At 50.0% G+C, this 24542-nt stretch overlaps 2 protein-coding genes across 2 annotated transcripts; one reads left to right on the top strand and one right to left on the bottom strand.

Annotated features, from left to right (window-relative positions):
• Positions 1-4348: 4348 nt before the first annotated feature.
• Positions 4349-5680, top strand: SOWAHA (sosondowah ankyrin repeat domain family member A; the record flags this gene model as incomplete). The annotated part of the gene is made up of 1 exon (XM_080627366.1): positions 4349-5680. The coding sequence occupies one exon, from the start codon at positions 4349-4351 to the stop codon at positions 5678-5680; it is 1332 nt and encodes a 443-aa protein (XP_080483492.1).
• Positions 5681-15142: 9462 nt separating this feature from the next.
• Positions 15143-24181, bottom strand: SHROOM1 (shroom family member 1; the record flags this gene model as incomplete). Its single annotated transcript, XM_080627350.1, is given in 8 exon segments — positions 15143-15397; positions 16973-17245; positions 17454-17501; positions 17503-17508; positions 18420-18567; positions 18915-19487; positions 20642-20700; positions 21464-24181. Coding segments are annotated over 8 exon segments (4080 nt in total).
• Between the last annotated feature and the right edge of the window lie 361 nt (positions 24182-24542).

Below are 24542 nucleotides of genomic sequence, written 5' to 3'. Positions count from 1 at the left end.
CCCACCCAGCACCCTCCCACCAAGCACCTTATTAAACTTTCATTGGTTATACTGACAATATATGGGACCTAAAGGTGTTTCTACAGAAGAACTGCAATTCAATAGGAGCTGTGGGTCCATCTTCCCTGTGCACACTGAGCTTCCTAGTGAGTGTAAGTGGGATGGCTGGAAACAGGCTCTGAACTTCCCTGCTTCCTAATGCTAAGGGGCAGCATCACCACACTGTACCTCATGCCAGGTTTGCACCGTCCTGCTAGAACCCCATCAAGTTTGCAGGCACCACTGAAAACCAGGGGATGCTTGGGATGGGTCCTTGTCTCATCCGTGTGGAACGAGCAGGATTTATTAAGTACAGAGTCTGAGACACGTGAGAAACTGCAGCTGAGTGGTTGCTGTTGAGGAACGTCGTCCGAGCCACTTACTGAGGTCCTTGAGTCAGAGCTGAACCTTGCTCATGTATGAGAAATGCCTCTTATCTGCAAATAACCTTCCCCCCCTCCCTGCCCCTTCTCAGACTTGCTCGATTGTTTCTCTATGGAAGGTTACTGCATTCCTCCGTGGAACAAAGGAAGAGCTATTTTCCTTCACAATGCCTGCCCTTTGTTTCACATGAAAATATCAACAAGGAAAGTGGAAAATCCTGGGCTTTGTCATCCTATTTATTCTGGGAACCCTGATTTCAGTTTGGAGGAAAATAAGTTTTCCTTCAGGAACAAATGCTCTGTAGTCAATAGCGCCTAAGCTTCACCTTTCTGCAGAGCAGAAACACCCCAAGTGACCGAGACTATTCCCTTTTCTTCCTCCATTGCTCCCATCCTGGCACCTCACCTTCCCTGTGGCTCAGGGAATATCACACGGGAAGGAGCAGGACCTCGGCTACCATCTCCTTCAGTTCTGAAAGTGCCACTAGAAACTTCTCTGCTCTGACTGGATGCTTTCCTTGAGCTTCCACTTTGTTTCCTGGTTGTGTGTGCTGTGAATAATTACTCATTTAACCTTTACCTCCCTCCCTGAGGGGGTGGGAGAAGGCTGCAGGCTCCGCGCCGTTTACTACACTGGGATGTGGATAGCCTGCAAGTCTGTGGAACTTCTTCACCAGAAAACCAACTCTCCCCAGTGCCACGGCTATAAATAGGGGCCCTGCAGCTCCCCGCAGCCTGTGACGCAGAGCCAGCACCCTGCAAGATTTGTGTTCAAAACCATAGTAGTAAATGAATTCAATCACGGGCTTCTGCGCATTGTTTGTGCCCCAGCCAGGAGATTAAAAATACCAAGGCAGTTGGCTTGAAATCTCCCCCGAAGCAGCCCACAGCGTTCTGCAAATAGCGCGACAAGAAATACTTTGTAGGTTTTGGTGACACAGAAAAACTTCTGCATTCTCAGGCTGGAAATCTCAGATGACGAATGAGCATCGCACCCAGGATGCTCCAGGCTTTTGTTGTCTATGTTAGTAAAATCCATTCAAACAGCTTCATTTCTGCTGCACAATCTGATCAGAATGCGACCAATGCTCAGTAAACTGAAAAGAGCTCACTGGGGTCTGGTCCCTCCGTGCTTGGCACTCGGCTGAAAGGTAGGCAACCAAAAGGCATCAATTCTACCATTCATGGTCTAGTGTATGGTGTCCCTGTTCATGGCAGGGGGGTTGGAACTGCATGATCTTAAGGTCCTTTCCAACACGAACCATTCTATGATCCTATGATTAACAAAGGGAAAGGCTGGCAAACAGGACACGCTGGAGGATTAGCCGCAATGGTGCTTTTAGCTAATTACAGAAAGTACAGGCCTAACCTAGCACCCACTGACAGCAAGACTGCGCAGAGGAGCACAACCACATGGCACGGGCTGCACACAAAGGATGAAGTGAGTGCACGTGGGACAGGCGGGTGGGGAAAGAGCTCCTTGGTCAGGCAGTAAAACGAGAGCAACCAGTTTGTGGTTGGCACAGCATGAGGAGCACGTGCAGACATCCTGTCTCCTCTCCTATGGCCTCCCAGGCCTGTGTCCTTCTGCTTTGTGGCCACAAGGAACACCAGGACCAGCAGTGGGGAACAGTGTCAGTAACACCCCCACTTTGGGTTCCTGACCCAGCACAAGCTCTTGGAGGGGTGATGGGATGCCCATGCAGGCAGGGAGGGAGCACAGCATCTCTCCACAAGCGCCCACAGGAACACCCTCAGCGTAGCGGTGAGCCCAAGCACATACCCTGCTGTGCTTGAACCAACTCAAGCAACAGGAGAAACTTGTCCCTTAACATTTGTAACACAAGAAAACATTTTCTATAAGAGCCTATTCTTCTGTTTCCCTCCTCCTCTCACTCATTTGCAGACACAAACTATAATCCTAGGGTACAGTCAAAAGTTTGCAGTGCAACAATCACAGACTGCTGAGATTCTCTTAAGCCTGCAATGGATTCCAGTAAGGAAAAGAAATCAACAGCAAAACCAAAGCATAGCAATTAATGTTTGGATGCTCTGCGTTAGCTCTCTACAGCAGGCCAGGCAGAACCATGGTGATGCCACGAGCAAGAAAGCGTTGCTAGCACAGAACACTCGCCACCAGCGGGTGCCTGAGCAGAGGGTGAGGCTGCTGCATATGCATGTCAAAAGGCAGTAATAAGAGGTGTAGAAATCCATAGAAATACTGAATGGCTACACGCAGCATGAAGATTACACACTATTATCTGACAGAACATTACAGCAGCAAAGTGGTTTTGAGGAACTGGCTCAGCACCAGGCTGTTAGCAAGAGATAAAATGGCTTTTCAGAGGTTTGCACAAAGATGGAGAGAGAAGGGGAAGGGCCTCTAAAGGATCGCTCTGAGCAGTGTGTGGGAAGAGGCTCTTCCACCACCAGTACGAGGTGTGAGGGGGCAGAAGGGAGGTCAGCATCAGCGAGGAGGGAGATGCACTGCATGGGGATTGATGTGCCTCCAATTGCCTTCAAAATGGAGATTGGGCACAGGCTGATAGTCCATTTTATTCGAGTTCTGAGAGAGTGAAACTGAAAACGAATCTGTTTTCTGGTTTCTTAACCCACCCTTGTACTGACAGCCACTTTTATCTGCCTTCATACCACACTGATGTTCATTCTGCACTCAGTCTCTCTCGCTGTTTTCCTAGACAAGCTGTTCAGCCACTCAGGAATCAATGTAGTGATCTCAGCTGCAACACTCTGTGTAGGAGAGCACAAGTTTGCAGGCTGAACGTCATCCCTCAGAGAGGTCCTCAGCCCCGCTCCTCCGCCTCGGGAAAGGCATTTGTCTGGGATTTCTTTTTATTCCCTGTAGAAGAGAGAACAATAATCATATTGAGTGCTTAAGCAGAAGTAATTGATATGGCAGCAGAGACAGCTTCTCTCTTTTTAACAGTGAAGCTCTCTGTTCTTCAGGTGTACATGAACGGATGCAGGGATGTTGTTAATCATCTATATAGATACACGTATGTACATCGTAGATACAATATAGGTAATAAATATATAGGTAAATGTAGGTAATAGAATCACACCTTCTGCAGAACATAGTAATATGGGGCAGGACAAGAGGAAACGGCCTCAGGCTGCACCAGGGCAGGTTTAGATGGAGCTGAGGAGCAATCCCTTCCCCAAAGGGTGCTCAGGCATTGGAACAGGCTGCCCAGGGCAGGGCTGCAGTCACCGTCCCTGCAAGTGTTCACACACCGTGGAGATGAGGCCTCAGTGCCATGGGTTAGTGGTGCCCTTGGCAGTGCTGGGGTAAGGGTTGGACTGGATGAGCTTAAAGGTCTTGTCCAACCCAGCTGATTCTGTGATTCTGAAGAGGCTTCTCAGAGAACGGACACCTGACTTCACAGAACGATTTCCACCTAAACCTCATTCGCTACCACTTATTCGCTATTGAAACAAACACACAATCGCTTTAGGAAGCCGTCAGAGGGGTAAATCAATGCAGCGATTGCCGCTGCCAGCGGAGGCTCCGAGCGCGGATTTAATGGTGCCTTGACCGACGCTCAGCCCCCTGAGGGAGGAGGCATCAGCGCGGCGGGACGGGGTCAGGCGGGCGCGCTCCCTGCTCCCCGGAGCCGCGGGGCAGGTGCCTGGTCCGGGCACGTCCCTCCCGCAGCACCGCCCCGCGGGTGGAGACCGGCGCCGGTGCCGCTCCGCTCCCTCGGGGAGGCGGCGGCGAGGGCAGGGCGGGGCGGAGCGGCCCGATCCGATCCCATCACCTCCGCGGGGGACGCGCTCGCTGCCGCCGCCGCAGGTGCCTCCTGCTGTGGATCGCGGCCAGCCCCGAGGCCGGGCTCAGCTCCGGGGCTCCGCGCGCTGCGGGGCGGGACGGCGGCGGCTCCATCACCACCACCTGTAGCGGCGGGATGGAGGAGCTGGACCTCAGCGCCGCGGCCGTGCTGGGCTTCCTGCGGGAGCGCGGCGGGCGGGTGCGCAACACCGAGCTGGTGAGCGCCTTCCGGCCGCTGCTGGAGGCCGGCGGGGACGCGGCGGAGCGGCGGGAGCGGTTCAAGGCGGCGGTGAACGCCGTGGCCGTGGTGAAGGAGCGCGACGGCACCAAGTTCGTGGTTCTGCGGAGGGAGCTGCGCCGGGACCCTCCACCGGGGGCCGCGCTGGCTCCTGGGGGCGATGGCGGCGGCGCCGACCCCAGCCCGGACCCCGTCCCCAGCGGGCGGCTGTCGCCGGCGCCCCCCGAGGAGCTGCCGGGGCCGCGGGCAGTGTCCGAGCTGCGGGGTCTGTTCCAGGGCGGCGGTGGCGGGGTGCCGCTGCCCGGCGGCGCTGCGGGGGCCCGGCGGGAGCCGCTCCCCAAGCCCTGCATGCTGCCGGTGCGCTGCGTGCCGGCCCCCGCCGCCGCGCCGGGGCTGCCGGAGGCGCTGGGGTCCCCTTTGTCACCCCCGGAGGTGGAGACCGGGTCCCGCTCGCCTTACCTGCGGCGGGCGCCCAAGAACCATCGGGCCAGCGAGGAGACGTCGGCGGTGCCCCTGGAGCAGGCCGAGCACCAGTGGCTGGTGATGGCTGCGGACGGGCAGTGGACGCAGCAGCTCCACGGGCTGCTGCTGGGCGACGCCAGCTTGGCGGACAGGAGGGACTTCATCTCGGGGTTCACCGCCCTGCACTGGGCCGCCAAGAGCGGCAACTGCGACATGGTGACAAACATCATCAGAGCGGCCGAGAAGGGGGGGACCCGCGTCAACGTGGATGCCAGGTCGCACGGTGGCTACACAGCCCTTCACCTGGCTGCCATCCATGGCCAGGAGAAGGTCATCACCATGCTGGTGTACAGCTACCACGCCAAGACCGACCTGCGGGACTACAGCGGGAAGAAGCCGCATCAGTACTTAAAGGAAGGGGCGTCCTCTGTGGTCAGGCGCTTGCTGGGGGACCCCAGCCTTCCCCACAGCACAGAGCCCTCTGTGCCCATCAAGAAGAGCACAAAGCTCGCAGCTTCCATCTTGAGCTCCACGAGCACTTTCCTGGGGGTGATATCCGATGACATGGCTTTCTACGATCTCACCAAAGGTTTAAGGAAGCCTTCGTCTTTAAACAAGCTCCTGGCTGCCACTACGGGCCCAAGGAGGAAGCCAAAGACCAGAGGGGGCTTCCCTTCATATTCCTCCCTCTCCGAGGTAATGGAGGAGGAGGAAGAGGAGGTCGTTGTGAAGCGCAGACCTGTTTCTGAGCTGTTCTTTGGCCACTAGCCGCTGCCTTCCTGGGATCCAAATTGTTTAATAACGTGACCAGGGCCTCAATTTTGTCTCTCAGAAGCAGCTTGGATTTCTTCTCTCCTGTCTGCCTTTTCAGATGTTGGACTACACCAGTGATAGGGGCCCCAGAGGCCACTGGCTGAAACCTAACTCACAGCCCCCCATGGAGAGGGAGCTACCCCGGGAGCACTGCAGACGCTGTGTGTGCCGTCCTGCTGATGTGCCGGTGGAGACTGCCAACTTTATACTTAATGGTTGAAAACCTCAACGTCTGTGTGTGTAGACAGGTTAAAATGCTCAAGGTACAGCCTTCCTGATCTGTGCTCCTCGGCTGGAGAGCAAAAGTAAGGTAAAGGATTGCAGATTTTACACTGTGAACAGCAAGCTGGTAGCTGGCTACTTGAATATGGCTTGTTACACAGGCTTAAATTCTTAGAGGAAAGATGCATAGTTTTCTATGATGTTTCTGACTATTTTGGTAACAGAAGAGGAATATTTCTATTTAGAAACAAATTGTGTACTTTTTCAAAGCAAAGTTTCTCACTATCACAAATGCTAACACAACAATCTCAGTTATTGCCTAAGGTGTTTTAGTAGATGAACTACTTTACAAAACTAAAACCCCACCATCAGCACCATGACCTGTCTACCTCAGCCTGGAAGCAAGGTTAGCATTGGAATTGTGGCTTTTCCTCCTCCTGAAAGACTTTCTGACCGGGTGGTACTAACCACATGTCTTTGATGATACTGTGAATGCTTAAACTTGACTGGAGTTCAGTCACTTAATCTGAATAAAACCCTTGTTGGTACTTGATCGTGAAAAACTGAACTGAAAAACTGGGAATTGGATCCTGCAGTTTCTGAGTAGCCAACTGGAAACAAAGGCTCCTGTGTCCGAGTCTTCTTATTTAAAGCTTGGCCTTTGATTTTGACCTACTTAAAATAAATGTTTGTAAAATTTGGGCTTTATGTTATGTTAGGTGTTTCATGATGCAGTGTCTGCATGACCTCGTAAAGCAGCGTTTGTCTCAGCAGCATGAATCATGGATCTAAACCTAACTCTTATATTAGAAACAGAATTGTTCCATCTATAGAGCTCCATGTAGGTCCCCAAAGCATGCTAACTGCAGGTTAATACACTGCAGTGAGGTAGTTATTCTTTTAATTGCTGTTTGGGTAAAGGTAATGCAAAGGGGCAGAGCTAAGAACAGAAACTGCCCAGCTCCTGGGGCCAGCCTGCCACACCATCACCTAAACATGCAGCTGAAACCCCTCTGTATTTCAGAGGTGATGAAGGAGATGGCAGTACTACACTTGCTTTGCTTTTCAGCCCCATCAGGTGCTCCAGTTCCCATACTGAAACACTTGGTTGCATGCTTTGCCTTTCTTTCCAAGCCAGTGACTTCAGGAACGTTTGTTTTTTCAGCCTTGAATTAAGCATCGTTGTTCTAATTGGCTGTAATTGGCTTCTCCTGAATGCTCCTACAGCAAGGAATGCTGTAGGACAGTGCTGAGGGGAGCACTGCCCTCTTTTACTTTACAATGGTCTCCCTGAAGCTGGTGACATTGGAGTGGGTGACATGGTTTGGAGCCTACCCATGACTGCAGAGGGGCTGCTCCACCTGCTCCCACAGGAGCCTGGATTCCACTGCACTGCTCTGCTTCCGTGTTGAACTGCTTAAGCTGCCAAGTGAACGCCGGTGCTCCAGCACCTCCTGACCTCTATATCTGGAGTAGGGTTTAAAGAGAAATAAAATCCTATTTGCTCCATAGCTGTCGCTGTGACCAGGGCCTAGCGTGGTCATTTGAAACCTGGATTTGTGCTGCACTGTGGCAGCTCACAGACTTCCAGGGGGGGAAAGGCTTTCCAAGTTTGCTGGCATTAAACCCCTTTTTCCCCTGTATTTTCTGAAACCACAGCAGTGTGTATGTTGGGGGGGGGGTTCACATTGCCTCTGAGGCACCAGCAGGACTGGTAAAATCATTGTGTTTCTGCATGAACTGAAACATTCCCCAGTTTGACTCAGCCTCATGGGGAAGTCTGCCCATTAGTTGTGGCTCTGAGCTTGGTACCTGTTCAAATAGCTGAGATTTTAGTGCTAATTCAGAGCACAGCCTGCTTGCGTCAGAGGTGAGGTTCAAGGATGGAGGGTTTCCTGGTTAAAAACCAACCAAGTAACCTGTAAAGCACGGCTGTGACTTCACCATAAGGAAATGAGGGAGAAGGTTACGTTGCGCCTGTATTGTTGTGTCAAAGGAAAAGCAAGAAATCACAGCCGAGACAAGACTTCATTGCAACAGGTAGCATCAGGGAAACTCTGTGCTACTCCTTCCTGGGAGGCACGGAAGAGATAAGGTGCTGTGATAGAGAGATCCAGCAACACCAGCCCTGTCCTGCAGCATTCCCAGGCAGTGCTCAGGGGCTTGGCAGGAAGGTTGCAACACCAAGGTGTGGAGCTGGCAAGGTCGGTGCTGCGATGGGGTGCACCCAGCTCTGCCAACACGCTTGTGCAGTGACTCAGCTCCTGCCTCCTCCTTGTTGAGCAGACCGGGGATAAGAGAGTGTTTAGGCAGGCTGGGATGAGTGTACCCCGTGCTGTACAACCTCAGGGGCAAACACATACCGAGAGGTACAGAGAACAGGGCTGCAATCTCAGAAAGTACACCTTACCTTTGGTTAGAGGTTGAACCGGTCCCTCGGCTTTCGAGGTTCGGGTTGCGATGTTGCATTTAGGCTCCAGAGGGGACATTGAAGGACGATCGTGGGAGCGTTTTGCTGGCAGAGACTAAGGCTGTGACTGGTTTAATGGTGGGTCCTCATTAATTTCACTGTGTCAAGCCCAGATCTGGCTGGACACGGGACGACTTTCATGTGCATGAATGAGCTGTGCTTTCAACGAGCACCAGAGCTTAGAACTGCAGCTCCCAGCCATGCTGGCCCGGGGCAGGGGCTGTGCCACAGCGAGTGCCATGGCTGGGCAAGCAGCCTTCTGAACCTCTGGCACAGGCCAGAGCTGGAACCTGCCTTCTGTGTCATCACAGCTGCTTGCAGGAAAGGGAAAACCCCAAAATCCTCCAAGCCTGCCCCATGGACATGGCTTGTGTGGTGGGGGAAGGCTGGGAGCTGCAGATGGAAGCTACAGATAAGGCACAGGCCAGGACTCAGGAGTTTGGAGTTGTATTTTCAGGCCAAAGGGGAATGGCTTTAACCTGCCCGAGGGGAGACTGAGATGAGCTCTTAGGCAGAAGCTCTTCCCTGTGAGGGTGCTGAGGCGCTGGCCCAGGGTGCCCAGAGAAGCTGTGGCTGCCCCATCCCTGGCAGTGTTCAAGGCCAGGTTGGACACAGGGGCTTGGAGCAAGCTGCTCCAGTGGAAGGGGTCCCTGCCTGTGGCAGGGGTTGGAGCTGGAGGAGCTTTAAGGTCCTTTCAACCCAAACCATTCCATGATTCTGTGATTTTACTTGGTTACTAGCCTGCCTGCTTGCCACATCTCAGTTTTCCTGCTATAAAATACAATCACTTTGGTCACTTCTTTAAAGTACGCAGTACTGATATTCCATGTCAAAATCAAGATAGTGTTTTCAGACCTGGAGGCAGCACCAGCAGCACCTGCAAGATGTGAATGCTGCACACTCAGGGGAGTGCCTACACAAACAAAACTGGCTGGGATTGTAGCTCAGCAGCATCGGAGATCAGCAAAGCTGATGTTTGTCTGACCCTGGCTCAGGCCTTGCTAAAGATAACTCAGCTCATCCATTCCTCGGCACTGTTTGTTCTGAGGGATATCAGCTCATAAACCTGTGCTGAGGAGGGCTGCAAACAAGCTTCAAGCCATGTTTCTACACAACAGACTTTGTCCTCTTGGCTGCGGCTGCTGGAGCAGCACGAGGTCATGCAGTGATGGACAGGCTCAAACAGATGTCTTGGGTATCTCCATTCCCTTGTGAGTGCCACACAGAAGCCCCTGGTCTGTGAAAGCCCCGGGACACACCACTCCTGCACTGCCATGGAGCCCTCCACAAGGTTCTGGCTTCATCACAAAACCAAGGTGCAGCAGAAGAGTCACTGAATAACTCCACCGGACCCATGGGAGTTCCAGCCACCAGCTCAAGGTAGAGGAGGCGTTTTGAGAGTCTCCTAACTCCCCATTGCTTGTCCCTTCTCCTCTTCCGCACACTTCCACTGTGACCTACATTCCTTGGATGCATTTGCCTCCTGATTTGCATATTAATCTGAATAAAATGGCAACGTGGCAGCTTTTGAGTCATTTGGACTCATGTGGGACCCCCCAGATTCAGAGGTTGTTAACAGGGACTTGGCCAGCACACAGCACAGGCACCAACAGCGCAGTGGGTGGTTGTTGGAGGAGGAGAACAGGGGCACAGCAGGTCAACACAGATCAAAAGCTCTGCATTGTAATGAGGAACATTCATTTCCTAACCCAGTTCCAAGGTTTAGTTCACTGATTTGTAACAGAAAGCAAATAACTGTTCCCATCTCACCCCTCCACCACGTGTGCAGCCCTGAACGAAGCATCGCCAGCGGCTGGGTACCTACTGGTCCTTTCGGTGTGCATTGCCAGGGAAGTCCCATCAGGAGACACTTTCTCATGGTGATGTGGCTGCCTGCAGCAACAGCGTCTGTGCCAGATAACCTAGAGCAGGTCAAAAAAGGCGTTTAGAGAGAGACAAAGTGCTCTGCCCCACTCATTCCACTGATCAACACCATTAGACCTGCAGGGATTTCTAGAACAGAGCTGCTGCAGAAGCACATGGTGCAGCCCCATCGGAAGCAGCCTGGTCCTACTGGCTGCCCTGAAACTTGATGGATCCAAGTGCACCACAAAGCACTTTGGGGTAAACCTGTATCAACAAACTCTTCTGGTAGCAATGCGGATCATACAGATAAGGGGAAAACTGTTCGTGCAGAACTCGCACTGTTCCCTCAAGGGGCATGAAGTATAGCAGCAAAACAGATCTGGCCAACCCATCTACCCAGTCAGGGCTAGGGCAGGATTTACTGCAGCAGCTCTGCCAGTAACACCCCCTGAGCCAGCCCCAGCCTTGGTGACTGCTCTGAAACCACACAGTACACACAGAGCCGTACCCAACCAACCGCTCAGACGATGAAAAAAAGCTCTGATCTTACATTACAACAATGATTTGCCTTTGAGCCTAGGCAAACCAGACCCCTCCTGTTAATATTAGTGCAGCTTCAGTATCTCTTCTTCCCTTTCTGTGAAGGAAAAATGCTGGATGAGCACAACTAAAGTGATGCTGACAGCTCTCAGCTTCCTTTCCTAAGTAGGAGTTCTGCTCTGTGTTGCCTCAGGTAGAGTTACACTGGTAAAGTGATAGAATGGTTTGTGTTGGAAGGGACCTTAAAGCTCATGCACTTCCAACCCCCTTCCACAGGCAGGGACCCCTTCCACTAGAGCAGCTTGCTCCAAGCCCCTGTGTCCAACCTGGCCTTGAATGCTGCCAGGAATGGGGCAGCCACAGCTTCTCTGGGCACCATGCATACGGTCACCATGCATACGGTCACGATGACAAACCACCCTGGTACACACAGACTTTCTCACCGTGCTTTTGTGTTACATGTCCTCCCACCACTCTCCTGTAGCACTCTCCCCCTTTGCAGCAAAGCACAACAGCTCTGGCTCCAGGCTCAGGGCTGGACCAGCTCACTCCTCCCTAAGTGGCCATCTGCTCACGTGCTCTGCACTCACCTACAGACTTCTGCCCATCAGCAAGAACTGCTCAGGCTTCCCTTTGGGGATGCTCTTGTTCATGTGTCATGGGCTCAAGGCCATTAGGAAGATCTCTGGCTGCCCCTGCACATCCTATTCTCTAAATCAAGACTATCAGTTCAGCCCATATTTTCTCTCCATGGATTTATCTATGAGATGACTCAGCTCCAAGGCTCATGCGGTATTTTAGAGTCCCTCTGATAACCTTTAATGCCTCTTGATTCAGCTGTGAAATTCATGTGCTGCTTCTTGAGCGCGTTTTGTGAAACCCAGAGGTTGCATGATTCCTAGAGCCTGATGATTCCTCGGTGCCCACGTGGGCTCCCCAGGCACAGATCTGCTCTGCAGTGCTGCTCACAGTTTATTTTTAAAGTTTGATTCAGATGGTTGCCATGAATCCCCGGAGCAGAGAACATCCTCGCACTTATTACATGCAGCTCTCTTAGCCACCAGATAGAGCTTTGGCAAAGTACATTTACATTAACTCCTCCATTCCTTACTTAGCTCCACATGAGAAGTCCCACAGGATAACGCCCCGGTGAAGGAAAATGAGAGTAGGGTTTAACAAAAAGTGATCAGAATCCTTCAATTTAGTGCCTGAGGCTGGAAGAGCAGCTCCTGACGCAGCAGCGACTCCCACACATTGCAGTGGGTGGTAAATTGTAAATGAGCCGCCATGTCCAAAATCCCCACAATCACTGCCAAGGCACTGCCAGCCGTGATGCACTGCCTGCTTCCCCTGACCCACACCGGTAACACTTGCTCATCGCCCTGGCTCAAGGCCATAAAAGGGGTCTTTGAATCCTGCAGTCAGGCCCACCAGCTTTTCCTTAGCAGAACATAAGCTACTGCAGCATCTTCCCCCGCACTGCTGGTGCGTGGATGGCCACATGAGTTACAGAGACTGTTCCTGGAGTCCCAACAGCCTCCCACTGGTACCCCACAGGGGAGATCCAGGCTCTTGCATTGTGCCTCTTTCACCTCCTCCTCGCACTCCTCTGCATTCTCCTGGGTGTAGCAGTAATTAATGCACACAGGCAGCTCCTGCAGGTCTCTGATAGCAGTCCTCTCGTGGTGGGAGGGTCACATTACCTTCTACCTGGGGTGATAAGAAGGCGTTAGGCTTGCAGGCTGCAACAGGAGGAAAGGTTCCATTGCTTGAGGCTGGGCAGTGCCGGGGGTTTCCTGCCTGCTCTCCCAGAGGCCAGGTACCAGGAGCTCCCTCATTCCTTGCATTCCCCCAGCACACACCTGATTTCCCTTAAGCAGCGCTCAGCAGGTCTCAGCACTGGTGAAATGCCAAGGCCCCGGAAGCCAACAGCTTTTCAGGGCCCTGGGCAGCAGTTGGGAAGCTGTGGCTGCCCCATCCCTGGCAGTGCTCAAGGCCAGGTTGGACACAGGGGCTTGGAGCAAGCTGCTCCAGTGGAAGGGGTCCCTGCCTGTGGCAGGGGTTGGAGCTGGAGGAGCTTTAAGGTCCCTTCAACCCAAACCATCCTATGGTTCTCCTCTGATCAGAAAGCACATTCAAGCCCACCTCTAAGAGCAGTATCTCTTCCTCATTCTCCTGCACATAACAGCTGCAATTCTGAGCAACCCAAGAGTCTTTCACCAGTCCCAGAGGTACCCAGGGCTGCTCCTCACCTCTAGGACCAGATTATGGTTTAACCTGATTTAATTAAATTTAATCTGGGTAATCAGATTTAATTATGATTTAATCATGATTTAATCATGATTTAATCCAAGTAATGATTTTACTTGCATTTACACATCAGACTGTGATTTTAAAAGCCCACATCTCAGCATGTCAGTGTGCAAGGGAACACTTCATAGGCCTTAGGTCCAGTGGGAGATACCACCATTACTTTGGGCTTGGCCCTGGTGAAACATTGACAACAAATGATCAGTATCAGAATCAAGACTCACCTGACAATGCAGACCTGCTGGTGCTTTGGGAAGGCAGCTGCTGCTGTCAGCAAAGAGGTTTAGTGATCCTTGGTGCACATCAGAATAACACAGTTGACAGCAGGTCCTCGCACCTTCACTCAGGGTACTCTCTTGTTTCTCTTGAAATGAGAGCGGGGCTGTAGACACGAGTCCTTCTGCATAAACATACAGCCTTAGAACAGAACGATGCTTCCTTGTTTGATTGTGGGCAGCACCTGATGAGCCTCTCCTTTGTTCCTTTAGTTTGAAGACAGAGAGCAGCTGACAACCTGGGAGCCTGGCAAGCTGTTTGTGCCTTATTGCACTGGCATGGAACTCCCGGGCCGCGTCTGGATGTGCTCATGGGTAGATGCAGCACACTCCGCTCTCTCTGGTGCCCTCCTCCAGCAGGCAGAGCATTGGCGAGTTATCCTTAACAAACACTGCTTGTGCAGAACACATACAGTGCTCTCTTTTCATACATTGTGGTTTGTTAATCAGTCCATTCCTGTTGCCCAGTGGGTAAGCTCAGATAAAGAACATCACCTGAGGTAAAATGAGCACAAGCCATCCGTTTAAACTTACATCAACTCCCCATTCCGGGTGTTTACTGAAAGCTCTCCCAAAGGAGAAGATGCCTCAGGACCAGGACAGCTTCTGTCAGTGGTCATCCCACGCCACTGGCAAAACGTTTCTTGGTAAAGCCTAACATCATGGAACAATGAGCATCTCTTCTGTCTGTGGAAGAAACCTGAGTTCCATTAGTAGCCGCCTTACTCATGGTCTCAGTATGTAGCTCAGACACAATAATCCCCTCACTGAATACTTAGAAACAAACAAGAAACCACACTCAGCTTTTAAATACAGCAACATCACTGGTTTGACTCAACACACAGCACTGCTTTAAAAGATTTTTGCCAAGGGATTTATATAAAGCCTCACTGAAACAGAATAATCTCCTCCACCCGTCCCACCTACCTCACAGCAGCAGCTTTCCCACATTCAGTGCTTCTCATTCATGCTGACGATTGAAAACTACCTAAAACCAAGCCCCTGAAGGTGCTGCTTGAAAAACAAACATTTTGAAAGCATAACAAGGACTCGGCAAATGGCTGTGCAGGACCAAGGTCAGAGTTTATCACTCCCCAAAGTGCTCATTTAAGCTGGCTTCAACACTGAGCGGCTTCTTTTTGATGCTCGTGAGGACCCTTCCTAAGACTGAACAGCCTACCAGGGTTATATAGAGCCAGGAAAGACACATGGATGGCAGCTGCCAAGAAAGGAAATCATTATTTTCTTCCATTACAGTGTATTTTCACTGTGTCATAAACAGCAGAAATGAGTGCAGGAGCTTTACTGAAATGGTCCATAATGTTCCCTATGGCTTCGTGCCTTCCCCAGTCCAAATCTGAAACACCCACAGCATTTTTCATTTTAAACACTCAACCCACCCACAGCAGGAAAATATTTGTACCGTTCTTTTATTGAGGTTATGTCAATCTGGAAGCAGATGGACAGACAACAAGAAGGGGAAATACACGCCAAGTGAACAGGAGCAAACATCCTATCAGTCATTTCCAATGCGACGTGCTGTACGCTGCCGGCAGTTGGCCTGTCCAAGGGGAAGGCACATCCAGTGCGTGCCCAGAGCATCCCTGCAGCATCTAAGCACTTGTCAACACCACGGCACTACCAGGATTGCAAGAATCCACCCAACCCAGCCTGTGGAATTGCAGGGGTAGGTCCCAAACCAGGGTGTTGCAGCGGGTGGGCTGTTGGTGGGTGCTACAGTCGGATGCTTCTCTCCAGACTTTCTAATTGCTCTTCAAAAAACCTAATCTGCTCTTCAAGGTCTTTCTGCTCAATGAGCAAAGAGGTCTTGTCCTGAACAAAGCACCGGTAGTCCTGGAGCTGCTGGGCACTCAGGTACTTGGCAAGGATGCCAGAGACCACCCTCTCCCTGCGATCCAGGTTCTCTTTCAGGTCTTTTGCGTCTTCCCGCTGTCTAGACAAGAGCTTGTGCCGTTCATGGAGCGATTGCTGATAGAATGAAAGAACAAAGCAGCACACTATGAAAACCCATCATTCCTGGCAGACTCTACATCTTCATTTGGAAGCCACAGTCAATTTAGTTTAATTACTTCCTCTTGTGGGCTTTGTGTTCCACATGAGATTTTGCTCGACTGAATTACTCATTCTTGTGGCTTGTAAGGTAAAGACACCCAGTGAAGCCCATCAGGGCTCACTTCCTCCATGCTGCCCTCAGGAGAAAAATCAATACATTTAACATGCTGCAAATTTTAAAGTATCCTGTATCCATCTTCATTCAATTAGAAGCTCTTTCAGACACATACCTTCGTATGTTGTGTGCGGCCACAGTACCAATGTCACATTAAAAAGACATCTTCTATTAAAGCTTCTACACATTGCAGATGGTAACTGTGCAAAGGCTTCTCTTTAACAAACCCACCAGAATCAAGCCTTGCCTGTTCTCCAGGATTTTAACACTTTCACATTTTAGCTCACTCTCTTCCAGCTGTGATGATGCTCACAGGGAGAGCACTGCTGGGAAGTGTCCAGTTCCAGGACAGTGTCCAGCACAGAGCAGTGCTCACCAGCAGCACCCTCAAGATAGAGTCAGATCCAGACTGCCGGTTGTGCTGACACTGGGGCAATGGCAGCCACTGGGAGGTGGCTGTGAAGATGCTGGCACATAACCAAGTCTTTATTATGTTATTCAAATGCTTGAATGTTTTAACACATTTACTATGAAGAGCATAAACATAACACTAGAGAAGCGCCCACCACAAAGCCAAAGTCAGCGTGAAATACAGCTCAAAGTTACTCCTGTTAATGTGAGTGACATTCTGGAGTGGGCAGATCCTGATCTCCATGTCACACTGCATGGCAGGACCCTTTCAGTGCTGTCCTGCACGAGAGCTATGATAAACCTCTTGGCAGCCCAGCTCCAGGAAATCCCAGTTTTCCCAACTCTGTGCTTTTTGTGTTTCCATATGAGAGAGACCAGCAGGTATTGCATGGCTAAAAAAACACGTCTAAAAGCAACAAGAGCAGCAGGACCGCATCATTCCTGGGATAAACTTGGCTCGTCTTCTCTAGCAAAAAGGAGACTTTTCAGACTTGAAAGGATTTCCTGGTGACATGAGACAATTCCTAATTTTCCAGCTAAACTGGCTAGTTGAGTTAAACTGCAGGGAATTTCATCTCAGGTTACGACCACATCTTCCTGCTCCCTACAAGCCCATTAAGTGAAGCAGAAATTCAAAGGCAGCAATTACCACATTGAAACGACCAGGGGAAAACCCCCAAAGGGCAAACAGCCCTCTGAAACCCAGGCTTGGAGCTACCCCCAGGGTTCAAAGGCCACCCCCAGCACAGACCACCTCCTTGTGTGGCACTAACACTGCAGGGACAGCAGCTGGTGTCATGTATAATTTAGTTTCCTGTATAATTTTATCTCCTTATAACAGCAGCTGGGATTCACGGGTAACCTACAACTGCTGTTTAGAGCTATCAGACAATGAGGCAGGATCAGCCCCACCTGGGAAGGAGTGACCCAAACAAATAACCCCCCCCCATTCACTTGTCACTCACCTTCTCCTCAGCATCCATGTTGCCATCGATCCTCCTCATGGCATTCTGGACTCGGGCCAGGCGGCTGGACAAGCAGAGCAGGAGGCTCACCACCTTCTCCAGGTCACCGATGAACATCATGTAGCGCTCAAACTCATTGTGCCTGCAGAGCTCCTGCACCAGTGCCTCCAGCTCTGTGCCTCGCACGGCGCACACCCGGGCTTCGGAGAGGATGAGCTCCCTTTCCCCATACAGGGTCTGCAGCTTGGATCGGAGCCTGGACATGAGTTCCAGCTGCAAAGGGTTGAAAGATAATCCTAGGAAGCTGTTATTGCCAAAGAGGATCCCGATCATTTCTAGAGGATGGATTTTCCTCGCATCGTCTTTGGCAGATTTTTGACTTTTAAAATGATTCTAAGCTCGAGGAAAGGAGTTAAAAATGAGTATTTTTCTAAGCTGTACTTAATTGTCAAACTCTGAAAAGCAAATCACTGGTAATCACCTTAACTGGTGATATAATCCCTAGCTCAGAGATCTTCCCATCAGTCACAAGTCAGCTGCAATAAGGATTACAACATGGTTACATGCGGTTATGCTCCAAGACATGAGCATCAAATCACAGCTCTATTACCAAGCTTTACAAGGACTGGAATTTCATTTATAATATGCACACAAAGTCAGTTCCTGGGGTGATTCAAGCAAGCTGCAGTGCCTGGGTAGTGAAGCAAGAGGCTGTTGGATAGGGAAATGTTGATATGGAAAAAGGCCCTGAGACCAGAGCAGAAGAACCCCATCAGCTATTTTTGAAGTCATCTGATGCCACCGTGAGCAGGAGCAGCAATTAGACAGTGAGTGATGAGGAGTATCACCATGTGCATAGCAGGAGGAGTTTCAGGAAGGCAGATTGCCATTACCTGAGATGGAGCATGGCCAGGTTTCTACAAGGGATAAAAACCAGCTAATTCTTTGAAGCTACAGATTGCCCTTCCAAGCTGCCATAGTTCTATCACACTCCATACGTACTGTATGAAGTAAGAACTGCCAGTTCTCTGAGTGAAAAACATTTCTTATTCAGGCTGCCAGTTGTAACGAATTTTGAAGTTTCTGAGACCAGATTTGAGTGTTAAATTGAGATTCAGCTGCTGTGCAGGAGCTGGTCTTGCAAGGAAAGGTATAACCCACCCTATGTGCTTGTTCCAGGTACAACCCATCCCCGGAGACCTGCTCAGGAGAAGTATGTGGGGGAGAGATATGAATCAAACCAGGACTTAAATACCACCATTTATGATCAATATACCAATTTGCCAGGACTCCATTTACTGGCAAAAATGGATTCAAAGTTATCTGTGAAACATTATTACTGGGAAAAAAGTCATGAATACAAATGCCCACAGTGAAATACTTGACATTAATAACAACTTATTTGTCATGGTGAATAAACAGGGTTCCCTGGTGGTCATGTACATACTTTCTTAGAAGTGATGTCATCTAGGTCATTTGTGCTGCCTCTGCTCCTGTTCAGGACTTGGCTTCCCTGAGAGGCAGGATCTTCACGCTTTTGCTTGGCATCGTGTTCAGGTTCAGGACATTCTGCTGGTGCATCTCTGCTACTTCTGCTATTGGAACAGAAAATAAATACCCATAGCAAGCACTTAGGAGTTTAAGTCTCAAACACTGCATTCACGGTTTTATCCATCCTGACTTCAGAATCAATGTTTCTAAGTTCTTAAAAGATCTAAAGCAGATTTCCTGTCTAGATTTGTCACAGCCCCCTGTAATAAGGTATCATTGAACCACATTTCTTGTCATACACCCATAGCCTCAGACGTTTCTTGATACCTAAATCATTTGCTAATGAAACCAAAATAAAGCAATATGCTCAGATCACCTTACTACCAGTACATGTGATATTCATATATACATGTGATATTAGCTTAAAATACTAGATCATTTGTCTACTCACTCATTCTCCTGCATGTGCTGTACATCTCGTTTTTTCCTGTGTGATTTACCCAGCATGGAAATGTTAACAGGAAACAGACCCTCCATCAGGTCTAAAGCAGTTCTTCTATCAGGGTGAGGCATGAGGATATCCACCAGAGAACTGTCTTTGGCAATGATCTCCATAGCAAGTTCTTCGTATCGCTGGTCTTCAGGAGACTGCAGTCTCCTTTTCGCCTCTCCCTTGAGGTGAGCATCACTTTGGCTGTTGTACGTGGATGTCTCCTTTGCAAATAAACCTTCAGCTGTATTCCTGTCCCTGTGGTGGGGCTGAGCTAACACTGTGTGGCAGCAAATTACTTGCTCTGGAGAAGCTGCAGGCTGCTGCTCTGGACATTTTGTTAAAGCACTGCTGCTCAGAGACTCAGTTCTGCATTCCTCCTCTGCTTGAGCATCTCCCTTGCTTCTGCTCCTTGGTATGGGAATAGAGGCTTCAGGAGTCAGCTCCTTGGTACCCTGACAACACAGACTTCCACTTATGTCATTGTCTCTATGTTCACAGTTCTCAGGTCCATCTTTCTCAAGATCATGGAATCTAGAAGAAAGAAGACATTTCCTTTTGAGACACTTCCTCTATCACAGATATTTTGCAGCCCGTTTAAGCAGCTACAGGATAATTGCCATTATCTTTACAGCTTCCTCTTGAATTCAGAGTCCAGATCACCTATTCATTTTTCTTGTCAAAAAAAGCAAGTCTACTGCACCAGCCTATGCTGTTTGAATCCCTGTTTTCTGACACATATGTTTTCTGAAATAAACTCATGGTAAAAAATGCCAGCTCTGTCCCAGAGAGAAGAATCTAAATTACTGACTGATGAAACCAACTCTGAATTTCTCTTTTAATCTACTTAGTGCGTATTACAGAGCTATGATCAAATGTGTTTTGATGTTACTATTCTGTCCAGAACTTCAGTTACATCCATGCTGACCCGCTGAGCCTCACGGCTAAACTGGGAAATCTAAGATAAACCTCAAAATCTCACTGAAAATACAACTATTTTTCCAAGATAATCAAGCCTCCAGAAACCATCAGCATCTTGCTGAATGACTGAAACAGTGGAAATTCTATGACTACACAAGCATCAGCATCACTGCCTCGTTGAGATGGAGCTCAGATATTTTTCTTTCCTGATGCTCAAAGCAGCAAGACAAACATGGAGAGTTAACACACACACACACACCACCTGAGTCAGCTGTGTGGAAACAGCATAGGATTTTTCCCCTTTGAACCCCCCCTCCAGGCCCCTGTCACACACTGCTCTGATCACACATTTTCCACTGTCACACACTGCTCTGATCACACATTTTCCACTGTCACACACTGCTCTGATCACACATTTTCCACTGTCACACACTGCTCTGATCACACATTTTCCAGCCTCGCACACTGGAGATGCTGTGTTTGCCGGGGCTCAGATGAGGGAGCTGTGATCTCAGGCGTGTGCAGGCGAGTGGCTGCCGCAGGAGCGCAGCTCAGGTACTCGGCTGCCTGCTCCATCTCGCTGCACACAGCAGAAATGATTGTAAAGACTGTCCCGAAGTGAAACAAACAGTGCAGCGGATGAGTATTCCCATTTGGACCGCGTAGGGTCCCAAGACCCAAGGACAGCAGCAGACAACCACAGCTGCTGCTGGAGTTCCTGTGTCTTGCACAGGGGCTCTACCCAGGCAGAGCCTTCACAGCCTTACCTGGGGGTGCCAAGAGAGCTCTCGCAGCGCCGAGAAGGTGCCACTTGTCCATGAGTGTCCTGGAAGCAAAAACAACACACTGGGACAACGAGCATCTTCACACTAGGCAGCTGCTCCCTTTCACCCCCATGTTTGCCATCCCCAGAACAAAAGCCTACACTAGATCTCTGAGTAGGTTCACCAAGGTTTTGTGCCTGTTTGTATGGGGCTTTTTGGGGTTTTGTTGTGTCTATCTGATTTTATTGATGAAATTGCTATTATGCTCTCCCCATGTAGCATCCACCTTTTCTACCTAGAAAACCAAAGAACATCTGGCAACAAAATATACGCTCTACTCCCATAACAATTCAGAAAGTTCAAAAGGCAGAACTGGGGTTAGTTTGTCAGCCTCTTCAGCTGGCTAATTTGAGTAGTACATTAGATTATTTCCTGACCCTTTATCTTTTTTATTCTCCTTGACAACAACACTGGCAGCTACTGTCCTTCAAATTCAGGAGCCAGAATGGTTGGTCATTGATAAAAATCTCTCTATAAAAGCCTTTCCTGGGACACTGTTCTAATGAAGCTGCCGTAGTTACAACAGTGACAGCTGAAACACAACCAGAATCAAACCGCACACAGCACACACGTGTGTCAAGTGCCAGACCCCATGCACACCTCGTCCCTTCAAGAGACATGTGGTGCATCTCCCCTGCCCTCACCTCTGCACTTCTCCATGATGTTCAGCAGCTTTTCATGTGAGTAGTCCCACAGCTCTCTAAACCAGGTGGATGCTCCTAACTTATTCCCAAACAATAATGACTATGTTAACATCTGTCTCACCTGTGTGGAAGGAGGAGTGGATTTTGGCCTCTCCTGAGCTCTCCCAGCTGGATTACCCTCCTGCGGGAGGCTCTCAGACAATGCACATTTGCTGGGGTAGTCCCTGCCTGCTTCATTGGGCAATGGGCTGAGCTTTGAGGTCTCAGTACCAGCAGAGCTGGGATGGTACCTGCTGCTCATACTCAGCGGGGGAACAGAGGCCAAACGAGGAACAACGCCCGGTGATTTCTCTTTAGAGAGAACTTGGCAGAAAAGCTCATCATTTTGCATCTTCCTGCTCCCATTGGCACTGGAAGTCTTGCTAGGAGGCCATTTGGGATGTGACAGCCTCTTCTGCAGGGGGGGCTTATGCAGCGGGAGGTGCTGTGAACTACCTGGTCTCTGGTTAATCTTCCGTTCCATGTACTGGATAAGTGCAGTGTGCTGGATCTGTTTCAGCTCTGTCCTGGAGATCCCTGAACTGGAAAGTGCCCTCCCCCTGCTCTCCAGAGTCTTCCCCCTTGCTGCTCCTGTACCTTCCTCAGTGATTTCATCCCTGACTTGACTCCACAACACTTCCTTATCTGCTAGCTGATTGAGTTTCTCAGGTTCAGAATAACACAGGTTCTTCTGCTCTTTGGTGACCCTTTTCCTTCCCCCCATTCGACCTGTTTGTGGCTTCTTAATTTCTTCATCTCTATTGAAACATTCCAAGGATTCTAGATGAGAAGGGGAACAAGGAACAGCTTTGGCATCCTCACTTGAACTGGATAATGAGAAGGACCTAAGGTGTTCAATTGATGGCCTTTTAGAGGGTTTATGCCTCAGTCTAACTGGCAAACTCATCTGCAAGTCCTTCCTTTTAAAGGAGGTTTCTCTCAGAACCTTCTTCTGAGCCACTTTAAGTTTCTCTCTATAGTCATTCTTGAAACTCTCATCCATGAGAATGAGATCTTCAGTCTCAAGCAGGTCATTGCTGCACTGATGGTGGTGGTTGGTCCTTTGGCTGCTTTCCCTTCGCAGCTCTTGACACCGTGCTGAGTAGCTGCTTGCTGGAGATTCCTTCAGTGAGGTCCTCAAGTCCTCTTTACAGTGGGTGAGCTCGTTGTGGCTCAGGATATCGGTGGGTCTCCCCCCAGACAGATAGTAAAGCATGGGAGTTGTCTGCCTGGTTATTTGCTCACCAGCAAGATCATCCCAAGGCTGCCTCAAGAGCTGCTTTTGAAATTCAGGCTGAACAGGAGGTTCCTCTTGCGCCAGCTGTATGCTGAGGTCAGCACTGCTGGTATTGACCCCTTTTTCTTTCTTGGCTTCATGTGAAAAATGAGATGTGGGCTCTTCCTTTGGTCTGATCAAAGACATTTGGCCATTATTACCATGGCAGTGCCTATCTCCCTGATCCCACTCCTCACAGCGCGGAGGCTCCGCTTCAGCAGGACCATAACTGCAGGACAGTGCTGACCTCTGCATTTTGGTTTGCTCATTCAGTGGTTCCCTGATATCACTTCCAAGTGTCCCTTCAGAGGCACAGCACTGATTTTTGCCTCTACAACCATTCAGCTTCCTGGAAGCATTCTCCATATACTTTAAGCCACAACTGTCCTCAAACCCTCCTTGATCCACATCTGAACACAGCTCGGCATGGAGCGGGCATTGAGGGCAGGGCAAGGATCCTCTTCCTTGGCTGGGCTCTGGCACTGTGCTCTGCACACTTCCTCTGAGAGCCAGCTGGCGTACACTGCAGGGACACTGTTTGTCTTCTTGTGTATCATTAACAGTGTTAGGGTGGGTATGCACTGGGTGACAGGACTTGGAACTCTTCTCTTCAGGATCTTCACAAGCATGAACTGAATTGTAAGCAGAAAGTATTTTGGGGATATTGGCCACAGAGTCAGTCTTTAAATATTCCTGAAAAATGAAAGAAGAAGGTCTGCTGAAAACATGTGGATTGCTTCTCCTCACAGGCTGCTGGGATGGGCTCCACTCTCCATTTTCCTCCACCTTTAACCCCTGAATTTTTGAGATGGATAACTCATTTGCAGAATCAGAGGCAAGGCCCCTGTTTTCCAGAGTCTTTTCCTTAGCAGCCACCATATCTTGCTCCGTAACTTCATCCCTGTGCCAGCCCCGTGGTACATCCCTATCCACCAGCTGCCTGTCCTGCATGCAAGGAGCTGGCTGCACACTACGGTCACCATGACTTCCAGAGCTGTGTCTTCCTCTTGAGTTTTCCAAGTGTCTGGTGACTTTATAGCTATCGAGTCGCAAGGGAGGAGAAGGTGGAGGTGCTGCTGGAGGAGGAGGTCCCTGATGTGAAGTCGCTCGGGTAGGAGTGCTTCCAGAGCGCTCAGTGGGACCGGTGCTGTGAGAGTTATGGCTGCTCAGGTCTGGTGCTCTGCAGGGATGCAGGCACCCGTGGTCAGAGTTTGCTGCACTGAGATTATAAATACCTCTTACATATTCCGAGTCCATGTAAGGTGCCTGCTCCGGAGGCCAACAGCAGTTTTCACCATAGCACGATGGGGTGGGATACTCTGGAGCATTTGATCCCCCTGAGAAAGAGCTGTAAGCAGAGTCCACTCTTCCAGGGAGCTGCAGGAGATGCTCTGCACTGCTGACCGACTTCACTGCTGAAAGACCATGGCTGCTTTCAGGAGAGGTCAGAGGCTCTACCAGCTCTCCAGTTCTGCCACGCTGCCTCTGAGGCCACCTTTCGATCTCATTCCCAGATGAAGTCATGTTGTAGCATTTCCAGAAATCAACGTCTGGTTAAACATCCACAACAGTTATCACAGAAGCACATTTTCCTCTGTATCCACATTCCAATAATACCTAGAGGATCCTAAAAAGAAAGAGAAACATGTGAAAACCTGAGTGGGAGGATTCTAGTTGCACCTGGGGACATCAGAGACAGCACCACACACATGCTCCAGATGAGAGCTTGGAAATAGCATTTAGAGTAGCAGTTATATTTCTGGCTTCAGTAATTACCAGGATCTTGGAATAATCATTTCCTGTATCACAAATGGAGCAACCAAGTCTTCAATGGCCTACAAGGATGCTGGGGAGGGACTACTCATCAGAGGCTGTAGTGACAGGA

The sequence above is a fragment of the Psittacula echo genome (genome assembly GCF_963264785.1).
Source record: "Psittacula echo genome assembly, chromosome: 11".
Taxonomy (NCBI): Eukaryota; Metazoa; Chordata; class Aves; order Psittaciformes; family Psittacidae; genus Psittacula; species Psittacula echo.
Note: the sequence above shows the minus strand (reverse complement) of the source record. Positions and strands in the feature narration are given on the sequence as shown.